This window comes from Motacilla alba, chromosome 3 (assembly GCF_015832195.1).
Source record: "Motacilla alba alba isolate MOTALB_02 chromosome 3, Motacilla_alba_V1.0_pri, whole genome shotgun sequence".
In the NCBI taxonomy this organism is placed as follows: domain Eukaryota; kingdom Metazoa; phylum Chordata; class Aves; order Passeriformes; family Motacillidae; genus Motacilla; species Motacilla alba.
The window spans coordinates 31,585,113-31,611,019 of NC_052018.1; the positions used below are offsets into that span (position 1 = coordinate 31,585,113).

General features: G+C 41.5%; 1 protein-coding gene across 8 annotated transcripts in view; it reads right to left on the minus strand.

Annotated features, from left to right (window-relative positions):
- Nucleotides 1-1,474: 1,474 nt before the first annotated feature.
- FILIP1 (filamin A interacting protein 1) overlaps nucleotides 1,475-25,907 on the minus strand; it is a 102,234-nt gene continuing 77,801 nt past the window's right edge. For 4 of the 8 annotated variants that reach the window (XM_038131158.1, XM_038131156.1, XM_038131155.1 and 1 more), the window contains 3 exons: nucleotides 16,245-19,050; nucleotides 9,928-10,151; nucleotides 1,475-2,289 (listed from right to left, as the gene is read on the minus strand). In XM_038131158.1, the coding sequence (XP_037987086.1) occupies nucleotides 9,945-10,151; nucleotides 16,245-19,050 (3,013 nt within the window). In that variant the 3' untranslated portion in view covers nucleotides 1,475-2,289; nucleotides 9,928-9,944. Of the gene's footprint in view, nucleotides 2,290-2,475; nucleotides 2,611-2,724; nucleotides 8,612-9,927; nucleotides 10,152-16,244; nucleotides 19,051-25,414; nucleotides 25,681-25,907 lie in introns of those variants that run through there. The other 4 variants (XR_005256218.1, XM_038131161.1, XM_038131159.1 and 1 more) reach the window with 4 other exon arrangements.

The following is a 25,907-nucleotide window of genomic DNA, read 5'->3' on the forward strand; positions in this document are numbered from 1 at the left end:
TGACTACATAGCAGTGTGATATTCCAGCTTCAAAGATGGACCAACCTAACCATCCCAGTGGGATGCTGCATTAATGTAGTCTTTCTGGCATCTCACAGCACATCTCCTGCAAGCAACACTTTCCAAAAAGCAATTTCTCCCAGTAGCTTCTGCAGTTAAAAATCTGCAGTATTTTAGGTATGTGCCAGTGACTTAGAGTAAAAATCATTGGTTATGAAATACAAAAGAAGAAAAGAGCCTCCCTGGATTGCATGTAGCTTTATTTATCATTCATTCAAAAATCATCCTAAGTATAGCTGCCACAGAACTCTCTGGATGCTATTTGAGAAGCTACAGTCACCAGTGTAAAAGGGGCCCCTCAGGTGTGGAGAGCGCCTGGTGTCTAGTCGAGGTGCTAGTCCAGGACTAAAGATTCACAGAATCACAGAATCACAGAATCTTCTAGGTTGGAAGAGACCTTTAAGATCATCGAGTCCAACCCTTGTTCTAACACCTCAACTAAATCATGGCACCAAGTGCCACATCCAGTCTTTTTTTAAACACATCCAGGGATGGTGACTCCACCACCTCCCTGGGCAGATGATTCCAGTATTTGACCACTCTTTCTGTGAAAAACTTCCTCCTTAATTCTAGCCCTTGGCACAGCTTGAGACTGTGTCCTCTTGTTCTGTCTGTTGTTGCCCGGAGAAAGAGACCGACCCCCAGCTCACCACAGCCACCCTTCAGGAAGTTGAAGAGAGTGATAAGGTCACCTCTGAGTCTCCTTTTCTCCAGGCTAAATAACCTCAGCTCCCTCAGCTGTTCTTCATACGGCTTGTGTTCCAAGCCCCTCTCCAGCCTCGTTGCTCTCCTCTGGACATGCTCAAGCATCTCAACATCCTTCCTAAACTGAGGGGCCCAGAACTGGACACAATTCTGACAGTACCAGTCGAACACCTCTGCCTGTGCTGTGAAAGCACAAGGTTAGAAACAGTTAAGTCATTAAGGGTTTGGTGATTGATCCATCTCTGTATCTTCTGAGCCTACAAGAAAGATGGAGAGATTTGCATGGGCATGTAGTGCCAGGACAAGCAGGAATGGTTTCAAACTGAAAGACAGTAGGTTTAGATTAGATACCAGGAAGAAGTTTTTCACTTTGAGGGTGGTGAGACACTTGAACAAAATGCCCAGAGAAGCTGTTAAACAGCTTTCCTGGAAATGTTCAAGCCCAGGTTGGATGGGGCTTTGAGAAATCTCATCTAGTGGAAGGCGTCCCTGCCCATGGCAAGGGGATTAGAACCACACAATCTTTATGGGCCTTCCAACCCAAACCATTCTATGAATCCGTTTCACCATGTACATCACTGTGACACTGTATGAGACACCAGTCAAAAAAAGGAACTTCCAAACCCATATTCTGTTCCCATAAACAAATACATAGATGAGCAATGCCAGCCTTAAGAAACTGGAGTTTATATGCAAACACCTCATTACATTTGCATAGTTGTGAAAATTTATTAGTTACAGTGTAATGAAAATCAACTTTTTTGGTACAGGCAGAAGTAAAAACATACTTTATATAGAAAAGAATCACAGCTTTAAAAACTGACTTACATAGTTTAAAATGAGTAAATTTGGTTGTATTTCAAGGCATTGGACTTTAATACTTAATTTTATGCCAAACCATCACACAGTGCAAGAAATATTCTGCAACAAATTCCATACAGCAGTCTTCAGAGTATTAGTCTCACAGAATCTCATGGTGGCAAAAAAAATATACTGAATACTTTTCCATTTAAACAGAAAACATTGCTGAAGTTACATTTTTCTTTCTTCACATACTCTCTATTACAAAAATATCAAATTGCAAATTTGACAGTGTATTCTACAAATAAATGCATCATAAGCAACAGGAATTGCAACTTGGGCACAGCTACTTTACAAAGTGTATTATAAAAATAAATTATATGGCAAATATCAAACAAAATCAAGCGCGTGCCTTAGGCTTTGCAATTAAGAGTGAAATTCAGCTGGCAGAAAGACTGCTGCTCTCTCTCTCTCTGATTAGATACTTTTAAAATACCAGCAAGGCCATTGGTTTTTAAAGCTCTACCAAGAAAAAAAAATATAAAAAATCTAATGGAAGCAGTAATACTTCCACAAATAATCAGTAGCACAAGTGACCCTGGTGTTGATGGCAGAGAGCTTCTATAGTGATCCATCCACAGGCATGGAGGGTAGTGCACACAGAGCTCTAGCGGGCAGTAACTCATCTAGAGTTCACGCGTAACTGGTGAATGATGACACTCTCTAAAAGAAAAGAGAGCAAAACATTTGGGTTTATGAAACTACAAACGCATTGCAGCTTACTTTAAAGAAGAATAATTACAGTGGCAGGGCAAGGCATTTTTCTAAAAAGTGTCACAAACTTACTCTCACATCACTGCTTGATAAAACTGTCTTGGCTAATGCTACAAAGGGAAACTAAATTAGTACCTGTCGAGGGCTCAGAGGGCCTTGGCTTCCACTTCAGTGTCAAGACCATCATTTGGTTGTCCACAGGGAAAAAGGAGTAATACAGTTGAATGGATTAAAGCAGAGGGACACCAAAGTTCCAGTTCCACATCCAAACTAGGCATAGAAAGACTTGGAGTTGGGTGTCTAGTATATTGTCTAAGCAACTTCATCATAAATCTGGTGGCATTTCATAAATAGGGATGAGGAAGAGATATGGGGTAATTTCTCTTTTTTTTTTTTTTTTAATTTAAACTTGGTTTATAAACCTATGCTGTGTTTATTCAGCAAGTCTTCTTGAATTTTGCTACTGACTTCAATGGGGATAAATTTCAGCTATGACTTGCAAAACTATGTGTTGGCATTTTCTTTAAAAGGCTGGAATTAATTTTGCCCTGTGTGTAGTATCAGAGGTCCCTGACCCTGATTAATATGCTGAAGACCTAATGGCCTGGTCTTCTATTCTTCTGCCTATATATACAGCTCTTACAGGCAACTTTTTTAATATAAAAATTTAATTGTCAATTAACATTTTTCTCTGAAAAGGTGTATTTTATGCATTTCAAATAATGTAATTATACCAATACTAATTAAAGCATATGGTTATACATTTTCAGAAATATTAATCTTAATTGAAATTACTTTTGTTACCTTCCTTTCTTAATAGTATGAAAAATTTTCAAACTTTACAGGACCCAAGAAATGACACTATTGATATAATTTTTGCCTTTTTTATAAATATATATATATAAATTTTATATAAATATATGTATAAACTTTGCATTTTTGTTGGTTTCTGCCTTTATCTGCTTTCTAACTAATATATGCAAGGTGTTTCATGAAATTACTTTCTAAGAAGAAAGAAAAATGAAAATATTTTCCATGTACTCTTAGTGCCAGAACTTTGCCACTAGATGGCAGATCCCAGTACTGCTTTTTATAGGTGGTGAAGTGAGACCAGGGCTGAGGCAACGTCCAATAAAATACGTTAAGGCAAAGGAAATAACAGAATTTCCCGAATTGAAAGTATTTATTTTCCATAAAATTTATCAATACCATAATATTTTCAGCAAGAAATATTCCAACAAGTTCCACCATATTTGAGCACTGAATGTGAAAGAACCACAAACTATTTATTGCATGATTTTACCCTACTGTTTTAATTGTGCTGTTCTAACTTGAAGCTCTTGTGGAATATGTTGTTAAAAGCTACATTTACAAATTATTTTCTTAATATTAAAACATTATTTTTAAAGAAAAAATTTAATATTCACTGTGCACATTTAATAAGGATTCAAAATTCTAAAAAAATGGGCAGCAGAAAAATATCATGCTTCTTGTTAAGGCTCAGTCACTGAATAAACAGCAAAACTACAGTCAGTGTCTGAATCAGACACCTTTCTCCTACAGACCCAAAGAGTAATTGTGCAGAAAAAAGAAGGAGAAAAAATATTTTTTTAAAAAATCAAGTAATTTCCACTGATACTTATCTTTCATTCATTTTTCGCACACCTAGACAACACATACTCTAAGTTTGTATCAGTTGTTTCTATTTAAAATCCTTGCATACTGATTTGTATGTATGAATATATATATATTATGTACACACACACATGTGTAGTTACTAGAAGAGGTGTCTGAACAGTTACTAAGCTAAAATCAGAGTAGGGGCAATTTTGTCAGAGTTCTTTTGGGCCACCCTCTGTAGGAATATGATTATATTTTAAGGATATGATTAAATAAATTTGTCTAGGCTTCCAGATGCGAATATTTCAAGGAGCTAAGTATTCACTTAAACAAAACAATTTATTTTAATGACAGAAAAAGAAAATGAAGTTAATGTTAAGCAGTTAATTCTGCTTTCAATCCTACTGATGTAAAGCAGAACTTCTCGAGCAAACACATCAGGATACCAGTTCATATAATGAAGCACATCAAATGACATTTTAACATATAAAGTTTAATTTCTCCTTACAATATATACAAGTATTACCAGATAATACAAAAATGAATGTACCACAGACAATGCACACCCAAGCAACAGGACAGAATCATACATCAGTATTTCTGTTTTTAAAATCCCAAGGAGAGGTTTTTTTTGTTTAGAGAACCATTCACACCTGAGTGTTTCATACCCGAGAGCTGATAGCTCTGCACCCGACAGTAGTTAACCCTGGTTACATTTTAAGGAAAAAAAGCCAAGGTGAGAGCAGTGTGTAGGGAGTAAAATTCAAAATGAAGTTAACATATATAATGAGAAATATTGCATAAAATTTTGCCCAAGAGAGCTCAAGCAAAATAAGGAGAAAGAGGATAACTCACACTGACACAGGGGAGAAAACCATTCTCCTAAATGAAAACAAGTTCAAAAGATGAGCTCACAAAAAGTCCTGCCAGCAAACTATGTGTTTCAAAGCAACTCAATGAAATTGGCCACTGATGTGTGATGGGAACATATAATTGGTCTGAAAATTGTCCTGACTGTTGCAGCTTATGCCAAGTACCTGAAACCCAGCGGGACAGTAGCTTACTCTATTTAAAGACCCGCTCTTCCACATCTGATCAGAATTACTGAATATTCATGTAAACACTGAGCATATTTTAGAATCTGCATGGCATATTTCAAGCAGTGACATATGACTTGGCATCCTGTTGGCATGGATCAACATATTAATGTGGCTTTGGAGATTACTCCCATGGTGGTAATTACTGTGTGCTGTAAGTGGTTTGAGGTTTAAATACAGTGTTCTCTACGGGCATATTACAAAGAGTCACAAAGTGTTTGGTTTTTGAAAAATCACACCAATGGGTGTCACAAAAGGAAAAAAGGTGAGCAAAGTAAATAAAAATCTCTATTTTTCTTCTACCATTTGCTTAGGATGTTTACTATTCTGAGAGAAATTCCTCTAGGCATTACAGTTGAAGCTCTGTGCTCCTTTTTCAGTCACACTTAGTCAAATGTATTGATCTACTAATGACTACATTAGCAATACCCCTATGTAGCAGTAAGTCTGGTGATGGGATCTAACTCAGGGAACACAGTAGAAAACTTGCTAAGAACTAGACTTAAAATCAGAGAGATCATCTGGAGAACTGAAGGTGTACCTTCTCAGTCCCTGTGTGCTGCTCCTGAATGGTTGGCATTTTCCCTGCTCCTTCCTGTCTCCACCTTACTGCTGGTGCTAAGCCATGTATTACTACTGCTGGGCTTGAGTTATCACAACTGGTTATTCGGCCAGGTAATCAGCCAAAACAGGGCTTCTCTCCAGCTGACATTGTAACTATCATTATGATTCTGAGTGAATTATTTTGCTACTGAAATTGTTCCACTTCATTACAAAAAACCCAAACAAAATGACAGAAAAAAGTTAAGAGAGAGAAAGCATAAGGATGAGTGATTCCAACTGATCATGAAGGAAGGCTTAGTTTATTACGCATTATAATCCATTAATGTAGAAAACACGAAAGCCCTGTAAATAAAGCCCTAATATTATCCTTTGGATTGATGTGTCAGAGGTTGATTCTTTGGTGCCTAGTAAGATCTGAGGTCTGAACAAAGCTTGTCCTTGTGGCATTTATGACATCACTCTTGTGTTCATTCTTTGATGCTGTATGAAGGTGAGCTCATGCCCTACTCTTCCACACAGTGAGGCACTGCTAAGGTCTTGCTCCTCTTCTCTGCCATCCTTTTCATTAAACTGGAAAAACTTCTTATTCTGGAGATCCCTATCGCTCTGTCAGGTTTGCATGAAATTGGTTGGTTGTTCAGTGTTATTCATCAGGGAAAGAGAGATGGAAGGATGGATGAACACAGACACTTCATCTTATAAGCCTCCTTTTCAACAGGGCCAGGCTCAAAGGCAGCCTTTGGAACAGGGACACAGATCTGGGGGTGGGGAGCTCCCTCCTAGTTCAATATCCTGACCCCTCAACCACTTCCTTGTTTCTGCTCAGTGAATACTGAAGCATTCCATGCAGAACGGCACAGCCTTTCCAGGAGGGAATGAGAATGCCACCTTCTTCCTCTTCAGCTGTCAGTGCCACTAGTGAACCTGCCTGCAGCTGCTGTGGGTTTGAGTCTCCTCGGATACTGTCTCCTATCTTTGAAAAAAGGTTTCAATCAAAAGCTTTTGAAAACAAGCAGCACTACCCCTGCATTTGTGTGGTATTTGATCTACTAGAAGGCATTCATGATCCTAGAGTCATTTTAAAACACCAACTGGTTTCCTGTGCCCTCCTTCTTTCTTTTCCTGGCCTGTGAGCCTGTGTTAAAGGCTGGCCTAAGCTATGTTAAAGCCAGCCTTTACACTTTTTTGCCAGATTCCTTTAAATTCAGATCAGTTCCCCAGTTAAATTCAAACACTTGTGCCGGCTCAAAGGACTACCACATAGTCAGTAAGTACTTTCTTGGCTAAAGGTGACAAAGACAAGACTACAGCTTTTCAGTCCAGTGTGGAGTTACATGCTGACTTTAAGTGACCATGAAATCCTGGCTTGACTTAAAAGCCTCAGAGGAAATACAAGAATACCTGCATTATGGATCTCAGTGAGGTACAGCAGCTGCAGCACTACATTTAAGTCATAACAGAAACACTGACTAGATAAGGTCTGTGAAAGAACATCAGGAAGATCTTCAGGATGCCTTTTGGGCTTAGGCATTGTTTTTAGATTTGGTTGTTTAAATTGCCTTTTGGGGCTGACCTACTGAATGGAGAATCTTACTGTAGTCACTAAACATAACTGGCTTCAGAGGAAATTTCAGTGTAATACAAATAGTTAGGCTTGAACTTTTAAGACTTCTGAACTATAGGCTTTCTTTTGTCTTCATCTTACCCTTCCACCTTTAGGAAACAAGAATGTTAGGTCAATTAAAACAGATGTCAAAAGTTTTGAGTATAACGAAATACCTGGTTACCTAACAGTTTAACCAGCTACCCGATTCCAACTCTTTAGACTTCTGCTGCAGAGCAAAAGTCCATTTTGTTGCGCAGCCCCTGGGGAAAAATAACAGGATCCTAAGTCTGATGTCTCTGGAATTTCTGAAGTCTGTCTCATCAAATCCTACTGACTCTACAGGAGCAACTCCCATCCTGTGTTGCAATTCTGGCTCTAGCTGTGCCAGTTTGTGTGCCCTAGATTTCAGGTACTGTGAGGCTGGCTTGTTTCTTCAGGTGAATTAGTTTCTTAGACCTCAAACAAAAGCAAAATTTTCAACCACAGGCACACACAGAACATTGAATATGGCAACAGTTAACTAAGGAACTAAGTTTCTTTGACACAAGGAAGGCTTCAGGCAGCTGAATCAAGCTACATTAGCTTGGGGATCATGTTTGCAATATTATTTGACTGTTTTGACCTTACAGCTTAGTTTAGTAGGAGTATTTAGAGTGAATATCCAGAAAAAAAACCCCTTTTTTTCCTTTAAATATCTGTTAAAAAGTCTGTTTTACAAAAAGAACAGTAAGATCTCAGCAACGATTTATTGACATACTGAGGCTTTTAAGTGGTAAGAATTCCTTGAAAGGATCTGATGTATTTCTGACATATTAACTCACATTGCTTGCTTATTCCAGTTTCCAAGTTTTATCCAAAGTACTGGGAATAGGAGTTATGAAAAAATGCTACAAATACGAATCTGATTTTTGGATGTCATAGGAACTAGAACCTTAAAATTAACAGGCATTTTAGGTGCTACACATATAAAAAAAACAAAACCTACTTTTTTTTTAATGTGGCAAAGAAAAAATGCCCTTCATGGAAATAACAAAATGCCAGCTTTACAATGGGATAATTGTCATATCCGGATGTGAAATTGGAGAGCAATGCAAAGCAGATGGAAAACTAAACATTGCTTGGATTGAATATAATTTTGTTGACCTTCGGTGACAGAGTTCTTCCCCCAAATATCTTCTCCCAGACCAAATTTTGTATTTGACCCACCAGTGCGTTTCTCTTTCTGTGAATTTTATTTATAATTTATTGGTGGTCTTCCCAACTTGCTTTCTGTTTTAACCACTGAGGCCTTCACAGCTTGCTGAGGTGGTTGAAGCATTATACAACTTTAAACCCGTCATTTATTGGTCTGCTCAGCTTCATTTCTTTTGGTTGTGACCTTCTTCTGTGAAAATTGATTGCTTAATGGAAATGTGCTTTAATAACTCTATTGTTACTAAATAAACAATCATAACAATCATCAGCATCCACACTATTTCCATGCTGGAAAAATTCCTTAAAACATGCTTGAAAAATGCAAACATACAGATGAGGAAATCACAAAGAGGGAAGGAAAAATGATGAATCACCATAGTGTAAGGTAGTCTTCATTTTATGACAAAATATTTTAAACAACTGAAAACTGAGGGTAATTTCCTTACCAAACCCTCTCTCTCTCATTGTCTGTACCTGAGCTGTGCCTTTAGATAGCAATTCCTGCCACCAGCAGGCTGTGCTGACTTACCCTCTAAGACATAAGGGTGCTTGGCAAATAAGGTTTAAATGTAAGACCCAACCAGGAAAACTGAAAACCCAGTCAGGTCAATGGAATGAGTTGCTTCATAGCCATTTGTGGTCTCTGGAGCAGGCACAAATGAATTGTACTGATTTTTGCCAGATAGTGTTTCTCAAGCTTTTGCTGAAGACTAAACACCTTCTGGCTCACAAGCCTTCATCTGAGCCCTGAGCTAGCAGTATTCCAGTGTGTGTAAGTCAGGGACCTTGTTCTAAGTGTTATCTACAAGTGTTGACTCTCTCAAAGAGAGAAGAATTAAATTGCTGCCAAACTTTGTGCAACATCCCTATGCCCCTGAATTTATTAACTATCTTGAGAAAGCAGCTCACTGCTGAGAAATGGTGATTTTTATGGGAGGCTCCTAGAGAGGATGCCACATGGTCACATTGTGCCCATCCTTCCTCTCCTCCCCTCCCCTCCCACACTTGAGGTACTGGCTTTCATTAAAACAGGACCTCAAGTGCACATGGCAAGTCTTCTGGCATTGCTTCCCTTGGCCATGTGGCATTTAAATAATGTGATCAAGGCAGGAAGGAAAGTAGACCACGCAGCAGCAAAGGTGGAAAGTGATCCGTTAAAGTGGAAAACAATCTAGTTAAAGTGACTAAGTCTATCATTAAGAATTCCTGAACTAGATTAATAACCTAGTGCAGTTACCCCATTCTCACTTCCTAGACTGAAAAACTTCCTGGCATAAAATTGCCTTTTTGACATGTTTTTTTTTTCTTTTGTTTTTTGTTTTTTGTTTTTTTTTTAAACTTGTGTAAGGAAACAAAAGGATTTTGTTATTTAAGTAGTCAGTGCACACACTTATTAGTTTGTTGTTAAGTGATAGCTGCAGGACTTTGTTAGTACAGGCAAACGTGAACAGCTACACAGACAGGGGAGCTGACTTCCATGGCAGCAGTAAAACCTACAGAACGTACCCCCTGAGCCACTGCCATCAGCCCTGACCCCCGCCCAGGGAGGCAGAGCTGCTGGCTGAAGATTTCTTCAGTTCTATTTTCATAGACTGAGTCTCAGCACGAGGCTCGAATTTTGTCACATTTCCTGCTCCTGGGGCTGCCACTACTGGCTTTCCTGCTTTCATACCTTTTGACACAGGAATTCGGGTGGGTGTAGGTCTCGGGGATGACCCATCCTGTCCTGTCTGTGAAACAAAGAGACAGAGAAAAATGCAGTGAATTAAGGACTTTTTCTCATACATGCTCATCTTATACTTTTCTTTGGTTCTTCATTTACCTCTCAAACAACAATATCCCAAATCATACCTATTAGCAAAGTAATATTCACACCTGGAATCTGGCCATGGCACAAACTGCTAGAGTAGGTCCAAACGCACAGTTGCAATCAAATGAGTTTCCCAGAGGTGAGGTGCAGTGTTTTGAATCAAGATGTCATAAGGAAGGGAATTTGTGCAAATCTCCCATTCTACAGCATGACACAGTTCAGGATGGCCTTAGAGGCTACTACAACATTGGCTTGGCTGTCAGGACAGGTAAAATATTAGCATCTTGTACAGACACTAGCACAGGTCTTCAGAACAGCTTAGTCAGGTGAGGCTAATGATGAACCCAGGGTAATTGCCAAATTTGAGGAGCTGGGGCATGATCACTCAGCATTGTAAATAAAATTGAATTTTACTTCCCAAAGTATGCTGAGCTCATGGCTGGGGCCACTTATTTCTGCACTGGGAAGAGCAGGGGGCTGGGAGAGAAAGAGACGGAGAAAAAAACATCTGGATTTCCTTTTCCTGTGGCTGTGGCAGGAGGGATGTGGGAAAGGGTTCTCCCGGTCCAAGCACAAATCACAGCTTGAGAAACTCTAACCCAGATTTCCAAGGATACCGCAAGGCAGTGTGGACATGGTCATTTTACTATCTCTGCCAGTCTTTTGCCCAGGACAACAGCCTAGCAAGCACACCTATCCTCAAGTTTGAGTAATTCAGAATGTAAAAAAAAAAAAAAAACAAAAAAAAAAAAACAGCCTAAGTGGTTGGCTTGGGGTTGGCAGACCCAACACAGCTCCTGTGTCCGTATGGAGCCCCAGCTGGAGACCAGGCCAAAGCTACCCCATAGCTTTGGCCAGATAATGATGCACGTACTCTTCAAGGTCAAATGTGGAGCTAACCCATATGAACCATGACTTAAAGAAAATACTTATAAACATGACAATTCTGGAAGGAAAACGGGCTTTATCTCCTGCAGTGTGCAATACAGACACAAATGATAATGGTGACAACTTCAGTGTCTTGGCTAAATTTCATATGTGACTGACATTTCTGTTCAGATTATGGATTAAGACTTTGATCTCACAAAAGAGAACAGTTCTCCTAAAATCCTGTAATCCTAGCTAGACCCACCTGCTAAATGACAAAACTCTGCAACTTATGACATATAAGCAAAGTAAAACTTAACTGCTGAAATAGACTGGATTGGGGGCCCACGTCAGCTGCAACATGCATTTGTACATTTACTTAAAAATGCTCTACAAATGTTTTTCAGCCAGTGGCATCACAGCTTTCTGTCTGCATCCTGAGCATGCAAAGGAAAACCATTCCTTAATCTTCTAAGAACAGTTCAAAACCCCATGTGTACACTCAAAAAAAATCACAATTGGAAAACTTGAATGCTGTCTGCCTGACAGGAAGGAAGCCATTTTCAATAACTAAAAGCAACATTTACAATAGCAGTCTAAAGGCTAATATGGAACTCACATGTAGATGTCAAAACAAGTTAGGCCCATACAATTCTGTAGGGCAAAACATGCAAATGCATTCCATCAGCCTTGGAAAATATGTCAACATCCCAGGGAACCCAAATGACAAACATCTTGTACTCCCTGAAAGAGTCCCACAGTGAGTAAACATGAGGCAATCAAATGGAGTAGCTGGAATCTCAGGCATTTCTTCAGCTTTATTCACATGTAAATTATTAACTAAGGATTTGGGCGCTTTCAAGTTACTCATTTCAAGCCTAAATCACTCAAAAGCACTTTGAAAAGAACTCGAACTTGCTTTAAATTTCTTAGTTGCCTTCATTCCAGCATACTAACGTGTTGATTGCATGGAAGCTAATGCCTGCTTCCCAGGCAGCTGCAAAAGCATTTTGTGTTTGCCAAGTGAGATGGCACAAAGGTGCCTCCCCAGCCGGCTGTCCCCTTGGGCGCGGGAAGGGGCAGCAAGCAGAGAACACATCCAGTCCACGTCTGTAGCATCTGTGGCCGAGAACCCACACGACTGCCTGTCTCTCCATTGTTTCTTCCAAGAACTCAAAGCCATTCCTTACAGCTGTTTGTCTGTAGGCTGCTGTCTTCTGGTTGGTCCAGGAATGTGGCTCCAACCAGAAACTAACCCTTACACAGCTGAAATGGAGTGCCTGAGACGCGGCCCTGTGGGACACTGGGTGATACAAGCTGGATCTGAGCTGGCAAGGCAAGACAGGGTGCTGGAACAGGGAGCCAGTGTGGTTACACAAGACAGTACTGAGACTGAGATGAACACATGCAGCTGCCATGGTGCAGTCATATTCAGCTCTCACTGCAGACACAGGTGTATTAACCTGTGAAGCTGCAGTAGGGTTGGGCAGTCCCATTAAAGGAAAAAAACAAACTGAACATACAGAACACGTACCATGTTTGTAACAGATCCTGCTTGGTGCATTTTACTGACACACAAAGAGAGTGCTTTCATGCACACACTGGCTTCTGGAATATTTTTATTACAAAAGTGCTTTTTCAGCATTTGTTCTCAATCTGATCAGGCCCCAGCTTGCCCTGGACAGAAATGGTTCAGTTCCGCGACCAACAGACACCTTGTGCAATTTGAAATGCCCTGGGCTACTCAAGCAATGTACACAGGGCTGATAGACAAGACAGATGACCCAAGGAGACCTAAAACTTCTGATAAAGCAGCTGGAAGGTAGGTAGATTACTTGACAGCACTGAAAATGGCACTAAAATAAAGTATGCTTAGATAACTTTATCCTGAAAGGCTGGGACTTGAGATCTAAGCAATATAGTCAGCAGAGCCAGTGGGCCATTCAGCTCACACAGAAGCTAGCCCAGTCTCAGCTGGATCACCCCCAGCCACCACAGGCCAGCACACAGGCCTCAGTGCTGCCATGGGGAGCACACAGACTACAGACTGACTCAGTTGCCCACACTGAGGCATCTCGTGCCATGTGAGGCGTCCCATCAGCTGCCACTGCAGAAGGGTACGGGTCAGTTATCCCTCCCAGCCCCACACACGTGTCTCAGCTGCCACAGGCACACAGCCAGCACCACAACACCTCTGCACAGGCAGGTGAGCTGCCCCCTGCCCCTCCAGGAGCTCCAGCAGCAGCTTAGAGCAGACATGGGACACCTACACAGAGCTACATTTAGCCGATCTCAAGCTAAGTGCTGTCCAATTGCAAGCGGCCTTACAGCTGCACAAACACTTGTCCCCTTTGCTCTGGCACCCAGCAGCTTCTCAGCTGGGCCCTCCTGCCGTGGTCACAGGACGCCCTGCATGGTTGGTGCTGTGCCACCGTGCTGGCTCTGCTGCAGCCGGGATTCCCTCTGCTCCCTGCAGATTTGCGTGGCAGTGGAGTCACTGTGTACCCTGGCAGCATAAACAGCTGGCACTCAATGCCAGGCTTGTAGGAGGTGGGGAGCACAGGGATTAAGTGATTATAGGACTGACACTCATCGTGGTAGCCAAAGAAGATCCACATTCACAAGTAATCCTATAACCAAAGGTAAGGCCTAAATCAAACAGGATGCAGGCGCCACTGTTTTGGGGCTTTTACCAAAGAATACTTGGGTTTATTCTGCGGGATTTTTTCTGCAAACTATATGAACTGCCCTGTTCTTACTCTATTTGACACCACTCTATCTGACACCACTTCACCTTTTTCTGTTGCTGTCCTGGGAACAGAAATTTGGGCCAATGTGCTAAGGGAAGACTAAAAAGCAGGCTCATTTTCCATAGGTCTCCATATCCTCTGGTCTCTGTGGTCCATTTGCAATTTAAAAAATCATATCTTAGATCTGCTAGGATAGTCCAAGTATTTTCCTGGGAGTGAGTTTGACTCTAATCAAGCTGAGGAGGACTAAAAACCATTTTTTCTGTTTCTATGGAAACTATCCAAATCCATAGGCTGCCATAAAAAAGGCATTAATACATTGTACAAAGCATCTTGTGTGAGGAGAGTTAAGACAAAAATTAAAACCAGTGAGCTAAGAAAGCAGCTTTGTATCAGTTCATCTTGTTCACTTTTTATTAACTTAAACCTCAAAATTGTATCTGTTGGTTTCGTCTAGGGTTACTGAGTAAATGATCACAGTTGGGTTTTCTGACTAGGGACAGTGAAGTGTGTTTGTAAAGTTGTCATTTGCAAAACAGATGGTGAATGCACTTTTTTTTCTTTCCAAGAGGCTGGGGAGGAAAAGACACATTTGAGCTTGTTCGAAGTTGCCTGCTCAGCTGACTAGGGACATTAAAAAACAAAGGGAAGCATAAGATAAAGTAAATCTTATGGTTGAACTATTTTCCTTACATTCCAAATCAGGGAGGATAAAGTGAAGAAAGAAGACTGTTTTTTAGCCAGAAAAAAAAAAAAAAAGTTTTGTCTGCCATGGTTCACTGCATCATCACAGTAGAGACACACATGTAGTTAAAAGAAAATGTAAAAAAAGTTTTCCAGGCTTCTGAGAGACAAAGGAGTTTGTAAATTAATTCAAGACTTCAAAAAATGAGCAGTTGCCTTTAATATGTAAGGAAACACTGTATAATAAAGCATCTACAATACTTTATATAGGTGGGAAGAGAGAGGGAGTGCATGTGCAATCCCAAACAGATCTGTGTGATGAATGCAAGCTTTCTTAATTCAGAAGCCTTAAATGGGAATGGCAGCTTCTCTCCAGAAGTGTGAAAGTGTATCTTAAATACACTTCGACATTTCGGCTTGGGAAGAGATGGCTGACAAGGCGTGTTGTAGGGCTCTGCTGACTCCCGAGCAGCACGGACAAATGAGTAGGGGATGATTATTCAGTATTTGTCAAGATACAAGAAAAAGGCTGTAACCAATGAAGGTATTGCATAAAAGGTATCAAACAAAAAAGCTTTTCCCAAAGCCCACAGCTGAATTCACTGCCCCCTGATGTTGTGGAAACAACAGTGTAAATGAGTTCAAAAAGCAATTAAAAGAATAAATAGAAGAAAACGCTGCCATGGTCTATTAAAGACAAAGATGTGGCTACAGGCTCTGGTTCAGAGAGAAATACCCACCTATTGACTAAAAACTGGGAACAGACACTAAGGGAAACATTACTGTGTGTTTACCCACTCAAAATAATCTTCCCCTAAGCATCTGTTGCAGACTCTGTCTAGCTAAGTAAGTTTTTGGACTAATACAGTACCGCTGGTTTTCTGTGTTGGTTAAATTCTTTCCCAGGGTATTTCCAACTCAAGCAATAAAAACTTATGTCCAGTAATAAACTGGGGAAGGACTATCAATAAATACTGCCCACTATGGTTAAAGACAGAGGTGAGAAGTCTTTCACTATGAAAAAGAAGCTGGGGTACCACCACAGAAGCCCAAAGAGAAAGCAAAAACAATATGTTACAGGAAGCTCTATTGTAATACAGCACTTGCAGAAGTTCAGAGGAACAGAAAGAGCTCTACTATTCACTGGCAAAAGAGGCTTGCAGCTATAAGCAGTGATAACATGTCTGCTTATTTATTCCTTTGGAACTCAGTATTATAGCAGATATTAACTGAATTATATGGGGATCACGAGATTATATCAAAGAAATGCCAGCCTGCATAATTAGAGTCTGAAGAGTTGCTAGTTGAGCCAAAAAAAAACATGAGGTGTATTTTGAAAATTCAGATATTGCACCGATCAAAAATAAAAATACAGCTTCCTGCTCTGTCATGTCCATTGTTCTTTGTCCCTCTATCTCTCACTCATAATTTTGCTGGGTTGCCATTATTAAAATAACTTTGAAGGGACTTCCTCTGGAAGTTAAATGCTTTCGGAGATAATACCAAAAGTGTACCAGCATCCAACACTGGTACAAAAATACATGAATTGGGCAAATTCTGATTATATAATTAAGCTTGAGCCTGGAAGAAATGTAGGGAAGACAAGAGTTTCTCTTCACCCCTTCTGTTTTCCCTGCTGGTGTCTCCAACCTGAGCTATGGTTGGTCCTTCTCCCTGCCATGAAGACCACACCATGAGATCACACTGCTTACCACTGATTGTGTTCCTCGTGTGGAAGATGTTGTAACAGGCGTGATGGTGATAGTACTTGTCACCTTGCTGGCTGCAGGTCGTGGGGACAGGTTGTTCCGAGGGGACCGAAGGACGGTACCAGTTACCACCTCTTTCTCTGCCGCGATGTTCACCGGTCGGACTGTTATCACAGGGCTCGCACCGTCAGGCACGGCACTGGGAGAACGTTTGAACTGGGAGCCCAAGTGGATGTGGATTTTGTTGTCTTCTGTTGTAATAATGTTGGCATTGGCATTGTACTTGCGGATTGGAGTCGGGACGGTTTGCTTTTCTGGCGTGACTTTGAAGACAGCCCTGCCCATGGTCATGTCTTGTGACTGCGGAGAGACAGAGATTTCTGCCGGCGCTGCAGATGTCGATACTGTCATGATCTGAATTGGCGATGCAGGTCTGTCAGTGAAGGGTGCTCTCCCTCCCTCTGGGGACTTTTCCCTGGAGAATGTTGTTATAGTGACTGGAGACATGGAACGATCTGGGCCCATGGGACTTTCACTGCCTTTTCCTTTTTGTGGCATAACATTTGGAGAGGGAATGATGGTTATTCGTGGCTTCTGATTTCCCAAAGTAGGAATGACAGTGGTACTTGAAAAAAATTCCTCTGCGGATGGACTGGTTATCTCCAAAGTTGCTGTACTGTTCTCATGGTCTGGTGTCACCCGAATATGAAGAGGTTGACCCTGCTTTGGTGAAAGGACAACCTCCCCGGGATGTGCTGGACTACTGTGGGTTCGGGCTCCTTTATCAGGAGTTGTCTGAGCCCCAGTTTCCCTCTTTTTCATCCATGGTATCCAGGATTTCCTCATAGCAAGCTCATTTGCTGCTGGAGGATATCTCTCAAGCACTGAAGAACGCTCCATGGGTTTTTTCAGACCTACCTGTCGCAGATTGCTCATTATATGATTCTCCTCCTGGAAGGATTTCCTTATAAACACTGCTGGAGTTTCTTCTTCTGCTGCTTCATTGCTTAGAGCATCTGTCTGCACACCGGTGGATGTCACGGGAGCATCAACCATTCTTCTCCCGTTCATGCTGGGCCTCAGGGCACGGCTGTAACGCTTAGAAAGCTCCAGCTCTCTTGTCAGGTTCAAAACTTCCTGCCCCATGCTCTTGTTTTTGTTTTCCTCTTCCATAAACCTTTGCTGTAGAACTGAATAATCGACTTGGAGCTGAGAAAGCTGGTCTTCTTTGTTCATGAGCTCATGGATTTTTTCCTTAAGTGCTTGAACTTCTGCTTTCAAATCTCTGCTTTTGGCCTCTTCCAGACGAAATCTGTGCCTCAGCTCTGCCTCCTGGCTCACCACTTCACCTTTTTCTATTGCTTTTGTTTTGGCAATCTGGAGTTTCATCTCTTCCAATTGTTGAGAAAGAAAATTAGCTTTATCCTGCTCAGTCCTAAATTTCTGCTCTAGCTGATCATACTCATCTTCAGTCTTCATCAAATCTCCTTCAACCACTTCCAGTTGTTTGAGACGTTTTTTCAATCTTTCAATTTCAATGGTAAGTTCCTTAATCTTGTTGTCCTCATGACAACCATGCTCTGCTCCTTTCCTAGTTCGACCTCTTGTAATTTCTCTTTCTACTTCCTCCATACCATCAATTCTTTTCTTTAACAGGTCAACTCTACAGCTCAAGTCAGATGATTTTTCTTCTTCACTTCTCAGTTTGCCAATTAACTCATCCCTTTCCTTTGTCAAGCTAGATACTTTTTCCTCCATTTCAGATTTCAGTTTCAAAAATTTCTTACTTTCTTCTATTAATTTCTCTGTTACATCCATAACTTTCCCTTGTTCAACTTTAAAATTCTTGTTTAGGCCCTCAACCTTTTTTTCCTCCTGTTTTATTTTTTCCATCATATTTTTTCGCTCATCAACCAACATTACAGTAAACGACTTCAGCTTTGTAAGGTCATCTTTTAAGCTTATTTCAGCCTTTTCCAACTTGCTTTCAGATGTCTCAAGGTCTTTCACTCGAGTCTTCACCACTTCCAACTCATTTATCAAATCCTTAGTCAAATTTTTTTCTTTCTCCAAGTTTAAGTGCAGCTGAGTGCATTCTGATTTACTTTTACTGAAAGCCTCTTCCAGCTTCTCTAATTCTGACATTCTTTTCTGCAGTTTTTCCACTTCAAGTTTCAACTCTTTGCTATGATGCTCTTCCTCTTGCAGCTTATTTTTCAGCTCTTTGCACTGGGATTCGGTTTTTGTGATCTCTTCATCTTTCCCCTCCATTTCAAGTACACGCTTGCGGAGGTTTTCCACTTCTGCCATTAAGCTAGAGTTCCCACATTCCCCTTTCGCTATTTTATCTCTTAATTCTTGAAGTTCCTCCTCAGTTTTTTGAAGATTTTTGTTAGTTTCTTCTAGCTCCTCTATTCTGCGAGTCAGCCCCACCAGCTTGAGCCTTAGTTGTCTGTTATGTGACTCTTGATTAGCCAGTTTAGCAGTCATCTCTTCATGTTCTTGACAAAATGATGATGTTTTGTGTTCAAGTTCTGCCTCTAATTTCATCAGTTTTTGTCCATCTTCTTTTGTTTTTGCACTAATAATTTTAAGCTTTTCTTCTTCTTCCTTTAGTTTTTGGGTTAAGTCCTGTATTTTCTGGCTTTGTTGACCAAGTTGTTCAATATGCATTTGTCTTTCATCCACCAGCATGAGTGCAAATGATTTGAGCTTGACTAGTTCTTCTCTTAGTTTATTGATTCTCTTTGTATGCTCCTTCTCCTTCCTGGCTTGATAGATCTTCTCTTGCTCAAGAAGTTTCTTCAACCTGAAACAAGTTAAAAGAGATGTGTTAGACTAAAATATATATGTGTGTGTGTGTATCTCTCTTTATTTTAGCTTCTTTTTTTATTAATTAATAATTAATTTATTAGTTTTATTTCATCTTCAAGAAATAACTACCTACTACAGTTGTGCTCCCAAACCAAGTATTTTGAATTACAACAGTTAAATGAAAAATACATAAAATCATCTAGAAATCTGAAACACACTAATATTTCATACATGTACTGATAACGTATACATCAGGTTTTAATTTTCTTACATTTATTTCTCTGTTAGGATGATGTTGGTAAAAAAATATATAATATCCCAACAGGATAGGTATTATCTACTCACAAATCCATTTATACCAAGTTTGTTTTACAAGGTGAATTCCTCTTTATGTCTTGCACACAGAAAAATGTGTAAAATAAGGTAAAATATTTAAGCTAATTGTCATACGCAGCCACACATAAACAGACCAATCCTGGTTACAGACAAACCAGCAGGACAGAAGATTACAGTAACACACAACTGATAACCATCTGGGCATCACAGGCTTATGAAATTAGCAGGAAGATAAATTTTCCAACACAGTGACTATTATGCTAAAAGGTTTCTTCTTCCACATTTCATTTAGTAGATGTTGTGAACCACAAGGATCAGACTAGTCAAACCTTTGGCTATAGCTGACCTCATCTGGAAAATGCTCTTCTCTGTATGGCCTCGAAAGCTGTGTTTTCAGACAATATAAAAGCTTGCCATACATCCAAATTAGGTGTCTCCTCAGAAATATAATAAAGGCACACATTACCCAGCCTTAGCCATGCAACATGGAGTAATATAACTATTTTATACCTGTGCTTTATATTCAGGATCTGTTAACACCAACATAGGAAGTTCCTGCACATGTTCTAAGCACTGATTTATGAGGCTGGTGATCCTCAACTGAAAGGGGTACAGATAACACAGGGATGTATCCTGACCAATCTAAGAGCCTTCTTGTAAAAGCAGCAGTCTGACTTAGAAAGACACAGGTATGCACACTGAAGTTACTGGGAAATAATATTTTTTCCAAACCGCTGTCACAGCACCTACAGTTCCCACATCGTCTATCAAGACATGAGATAATTCAAATCTACTTGGTTTGCTTACCCTAAGTCTGAAGCTTCTCAGCTTCCTTTTTATAACTGAGATGCATATCCAGGTGGTAACAGCAGAGCAATCCATGCCTGGTAATTAACTTTCAGTAACTGGAACACCAATATCTTAGCAAAGATCAACTTTTACCAATATTCTTATCTTACTGGATAAGAATAGGATTGCAGATGACAGCAGGTGGAGCACAGATATCCATTCCTCTCTGCTACTCCAGCAATGAAGTGGTGCCAAGGGCCCCGGGGCACAATGTCATACACAAGGGATGTCTCCCAGAGCCCTCGCCTGAACTCTACACTCCTAGCAAGAGCCAGATTGACTCGGTACTCAGCAACTGTTAATGTTTCACTCCTTGTTCCTGGGGGACCAGAATCAAAAGGAACTGGAAAGAAAAGCCTGCACATGTTCTAAGAAAAGAGAAGGAAGTCAGAAAGCAGAACACAGGATGCAGTAGGTAGGGAAGGAGAAGGCTGAAGAATGCATTTGAAAACAAGACTCGAATAGGATGTGGGAGTAAGAGAATAGTAGGAACCAGCGGTAGAGAGAAAAACAAACAAACATTGCAGCCAACCTTGCTGGGTCACAGATTATTCTCAAAAGAAAAGTCTCTTTAGTTGTGGCAGCTCTTTGGAAAGGACTGAAAAGGCGTGCTGGTGGATGCCTCATTATTGGTCAAGTTAGAATGTCAAAAGGTAAAAAAAGACCCACTGTCACTCACAAAGCATGCACTTTTCACACTGAAGAAGGAACTTTATTAGCATGCAATATATTCCCTGGCTGCTCTGTCACAGTGCTTCATGCAAATGTTTCAGCCAAGAACTCTTCCTCATCTCCCCCAGGCTACATTCTTAAAGGAATAGTATGTACCCTTCCACAAAAAAAAAAAACAAACCTGTTTGCCGTGACAGAACAGTGTAGTCGAACCTGGTGGTGCTCTAAATGACACATCTTCCAAAGTTACCATCATAGGAGAAATGTTTCCAGCCTCCCCTGTCCCACAGAAAAATTTTAAGTTGACCCCAATAAATTAAAAAACCCCAGAAAGCCACTTAAAAAAAAAAAAAAAAAAAAACAACAACTTGACACCCAAATGCCTAGAGATGCTTAGAAAATTGTCTTTGATTTGCAATTCCTAGGCCTGCACATGTGATTTTCACCCAGCAATTGCTCCAGGCAGTACACGCCAGCCAGGCAGCTTAGCAGAGTGCAAAATAATGCACTGACCATCCATGGGCCCACGTGATTACCTGAGAGTCTACTGGGGAATACTGCCGAGAAAGCCACTGAAAAAAAAATGCAAATACCTGGTAAACTAAGACAAGAAAATGCCAGTCATGAGGCTGAGCAAGAGAAGAAAGCATGTTAGCCCTGTCACTGCCTAGCAGGAGTGCTAGCCGTGGGGAATAGCCAACTTGGCCCCTCTGGGAAAATAAAGCAACATTCAGCACTTCATTCTGCCTCAGCTTTAGCACAGGGAAACTACATGTCTTAAATATGACAAGCCAGCTTTCAGAGAAGGTACTTAACAATACCTCTGTTTTTCATGTCTATGGGAACTGTTTCTAAAATCTGGTTCTGTGGGGAGGAGTTGGAAGGCAGCGCACAAATATATGTGTTAATTGCCAAAGTAATTTAAAAATCTACACCTTTTCAGTGTTACTTCAAGAGACTAAAATAAAGCTGAGTTTAAGCTTGCTCCTGCTTTTCCATTTTTGTACAACTTTCATACCTCAGTGGTTAAACTGGAATTTCAGCAGGACTGCAAGGTGAGGTCGTCCCCTCTTGACCCTCACAGCACATTTGCTGCTATCAGGCTTCTCATCTGACTGCTGCTGCTAATGTTTGCTAAGCAACACCGATCTACCTGGGCTCCTCTGCAACACTAAAAGCCCTTCAGACTCCCAGCACCTGGTCTTCAATGTGTGAGCCAGAGCAACTGCATGCTGGATTGTCAAGAGGCTGAAAGCACCTGCATTCAGGATCAAAATCAAAACAAATAAAACCTTTAATCGTGAAACATGAGATACAGCCAAAACACTGACAATCCAACAATTTGATACCTCTCAACCCAGCCCCCACCTGTGGTGTCTTGGTTTGTGTTTTTTTAGAAACAGAAATGAGAAATGTTTGGATACAACTGGATAACCTGCATTCATCACTAAGAGTCTCAGGGGTTTGGCTGAATATCCCCAGAATGAATCACATGCAGATGTGATCCAGTTCCCTGCCCAGAGAGGGACCGTACTGCCTGCCCTCCTGTGGACAGCACTGCCACAGTCTGTGTGGCACCTCTTTTCCCACGAGCTACCACAAGCACCATGGCAAAGCACGCAGCCCGAGTCGGTCCCTGAATACACAGTCATTGCTGCCATGGGGGTCCTGGTGGTCTCTCCCTCCCCTTACTATCTGTCCTCCCCACAGTATTTGAGGAACAGGTCCAGTACTCAAGACAGGCACATTACCCCTTGCAGTACTGTATAAAAAAGCAGCAAACCCTCGGGTATGATAACTGTGTGCAACTGCTAACTGCCTCAGTTAAGAACAAACACCCCAGGATGCTGCTGCTCCGATTATGTTCTATAAAGAAAGATGCCTGACTGGCATGGTGCAGGACGCTGGAGTACAGAAGCCACTGCTGCAAGCTGCCATGGTCCTGCTGCACAGGGAGCTGCCTCTCCTGGATCCCCACCAGCCTTAGCTGTTCACAGCCACACCAGGCAGTGCTGGGGCAGCAGGAGAGCTCTGTTGGCAGCCGTGCTGGGGAGGAAGGAGCCTGAAAACTTTCAGCAATCAATCTCAGTTGCAGACAAAACAGACATCGGACTGGAGGAAGAGCAACTATGGAATTATTTTTAACAACTTTCATGAATGGTGTGCTGGAAGTAGCTAGCAAGGAGGAATGTAGAGAGGATGGGCAATACCCAGGCTCTCCCTCTCCTCCTGCCTTTAGGTTTGGAGCTGAAGTGTTTCACTGCACAGTCTTTCTGCTTCCCCTTCCCTCCTCCAAGCTATGAATCGATCAACAGAAGTGCCTCCAGTGATGTTGCTTCATTTCTTTAGTCATGGCTCCTCTCAAAAAAAATCTACTTCCAAGTGTTTAAAACAGAGCATGCAAAAGCAAATAGCCCCCTAGGCATTTACTGAAAATCATACCAGGGGTGTATCTGCATTTCTGTTTGTACTTCCATCAAGATGAGAAAACATCACAGGTACTCATACAGCCTTTTCCACTTCTAGCATAGAAATGGGCACTCACCTACACAAGGAAACCCTGGGAAAGCAGGGCAAGCCAGATGATGCTCTGAAAGGCCATAAGCTGCTCCCATGGTTTGCATACACATCAACATTTCAGCACCATAGTTCAGCTGTGTTGGCTTGTTTCAGCCCCCTGCTCTGCAAACAAACAAAGCCAAGCTTCCCAAAGTGTCTCCCAGTGTTTAATTAAGCACTCAAAGGAGGGGTTAATGTGGAGGGCAATCTGGAGAAGTGGAGAGCTATTTCTCCTGCTATCAAAACTGGCAGCAGGAGGAACAGCAGTTAGAAGAAAGAGGATGGAAAGGAGGCAAGCAGATAAGGTCTCTAGGGGACCTTATTAATTGAGTTCATACACAGCCTGGAGACCCACAGAGTTTCTCACTGCTGCTCTAGCACAAAGCCATGTGACTTCCCACTCCTGCAGTACCTTACTTTGTCATTTACATTCCAAAAAGTCTGTTGCTATGGGGTGGAATGACTTCTATCCCATTTCACGGATGGCCTGTAAGTGGGGGTTAAGGCAAATACATTAATGAGGACTTGGTCACTCTAAGGATCAGGTGACTGAGGGCTGATGAAGGCTGCTTCCTCCTGAGAGGCCAACAGCATTTCTGCGCCACTCACACAGCAATCCCAAGGGAATTTCCACTGGGAAAGCAAATGTCTTTGCAAACTCATCTTTCCTCTTCAAACCCAAAGTTTGCTACTGTACGTGCAGAGTTAGAGAGACTGGACAACTTCCTACTGGTAGCTAGAAAGCTGCTGCCCATTAAGTGATGCTAGAGTCTGTAATCCCAGGACAATGAAAACCAGCAAGAGGTGGCTTAACTCAATAAAGGAGTTCCCTTTTTTTTTTTTTCCCTCTGTTTAATGTACAACAGCTGATTTTGAAGATTATTTCTACAGCCACTGGGAAATCCTCCACATGTCAGGACTACTTCCCAGGGCTTCCGTGTTTGGAGCCAGGCTGAGATACCCAGAAGGCTGAATTTTGCTAGTTCTGAGTACTTACAACTTGAGTGAAGTCAAAGAGAGCCAAAAGATGGTCAGACTCTCCAGGAAACAAAACAATCGAGCCTAAGACTTAAATTAGGCGATTAGCTCACACTTTCGAATCATCAGCTTCACTACTTCCCATATATCCATCTCAACTGGGAGAAGAAAAATGTAAACGAGATCAGATCCCATGGCAAGAAAAAGAATAAAGCACATCTGTGTTACTTTCTCCTTACTATCCATTACATTTTAAAGGTAAGGAATGAGAAAAATGTTTGAATGACCTGACTACAGAGCTTTCCAACTTCTTGTTCAGTTTGTCACAGGGTCAACTCTGAAAACAAACACAAGCTGGTTTAAAAAAGTTCTAGTAAACCTAAAGACAATTTTTTGTGGCTACCTAATATACAAACTCAAAATGTAAAAAAGTGCATGTTCTTCATTGCTGAATTAACTTTTGGAAAGTGATTATATCAAACTATATGATAAGCAAATTAATATTCTTGCTGCTTCTAAACTACATGATAGTTTCCAAAATATACTGAAAGTAAAGGAAATGTTTTCTTCCTTAGGAGGACACATTGCTTGTAATCTACAACAGTTTACCTTCTGTTTCTAACCCTGACTTTGTAAAAATTAACATCCAGTTTGCTGAAATAGTTCATTTGTGTTGAAAGTGTCTTACTCCAACTGAGCAGTGACTGAAGGTAGTGCTTTGGAATACAAACACACTTACTAGATTCTGCGTCCCCCCACCTTTCCAGCACACTGGTCACGAAAGAAAAACACGAAAGATCTTTAAGAAAAAAACCCGACCGACATCCTTTCAGACTACAAAACAGTATCACCCACATTAATTCCGGAGGTTAGAGGAGAGGAAAGGGGATGCACAGAAAGCAGGCACACAGTATCAGAGAGCGAAGGCGAAGCAGCGTTCAGCTGAGAGATGAGAATTGCCAAACCTGTCTCCGGGCTGCGGTTATCCTTCCCTGACCCCTCGGTGCGCGGTTCGGGAGGGGAAACCGCACAGCACAGCCCCACCAGGTGCACCTTCCAAGGCTCCAGCCCAACGCTACATCAGCCCCGGGCCGGCCCGGCCCCTCGGCGCTGTTCTGCTTCGTCCAGCCCTCCTGTAGCCGGGGCGCCGAGCATCCCGGCGCGTCCGCTGCCCGCACGCCGCGCTGCAGCCTCGCTGCGTCCCGCCCGCGCCTACGCCACTGCCCGGTGCGCTCGCTGAGCCAGCCAATTGCGCATGCACGCAGCAATCAGCGGCGCTCAAATTAAAAATACAATTTAAAAAAAAATTAGAAAAAAGAAAAAAAAAAGAATTATCTTACAATATACCTAGACCTATTTTTTTTCTTTTTCTTTTTTTTTTTTTTTTTAAGCAACCAAAACAGCAACCAAGGGGGCGATGCCGGGGCCCGGCTCCGCGGCGCCGCTGCCAGGTGAGGC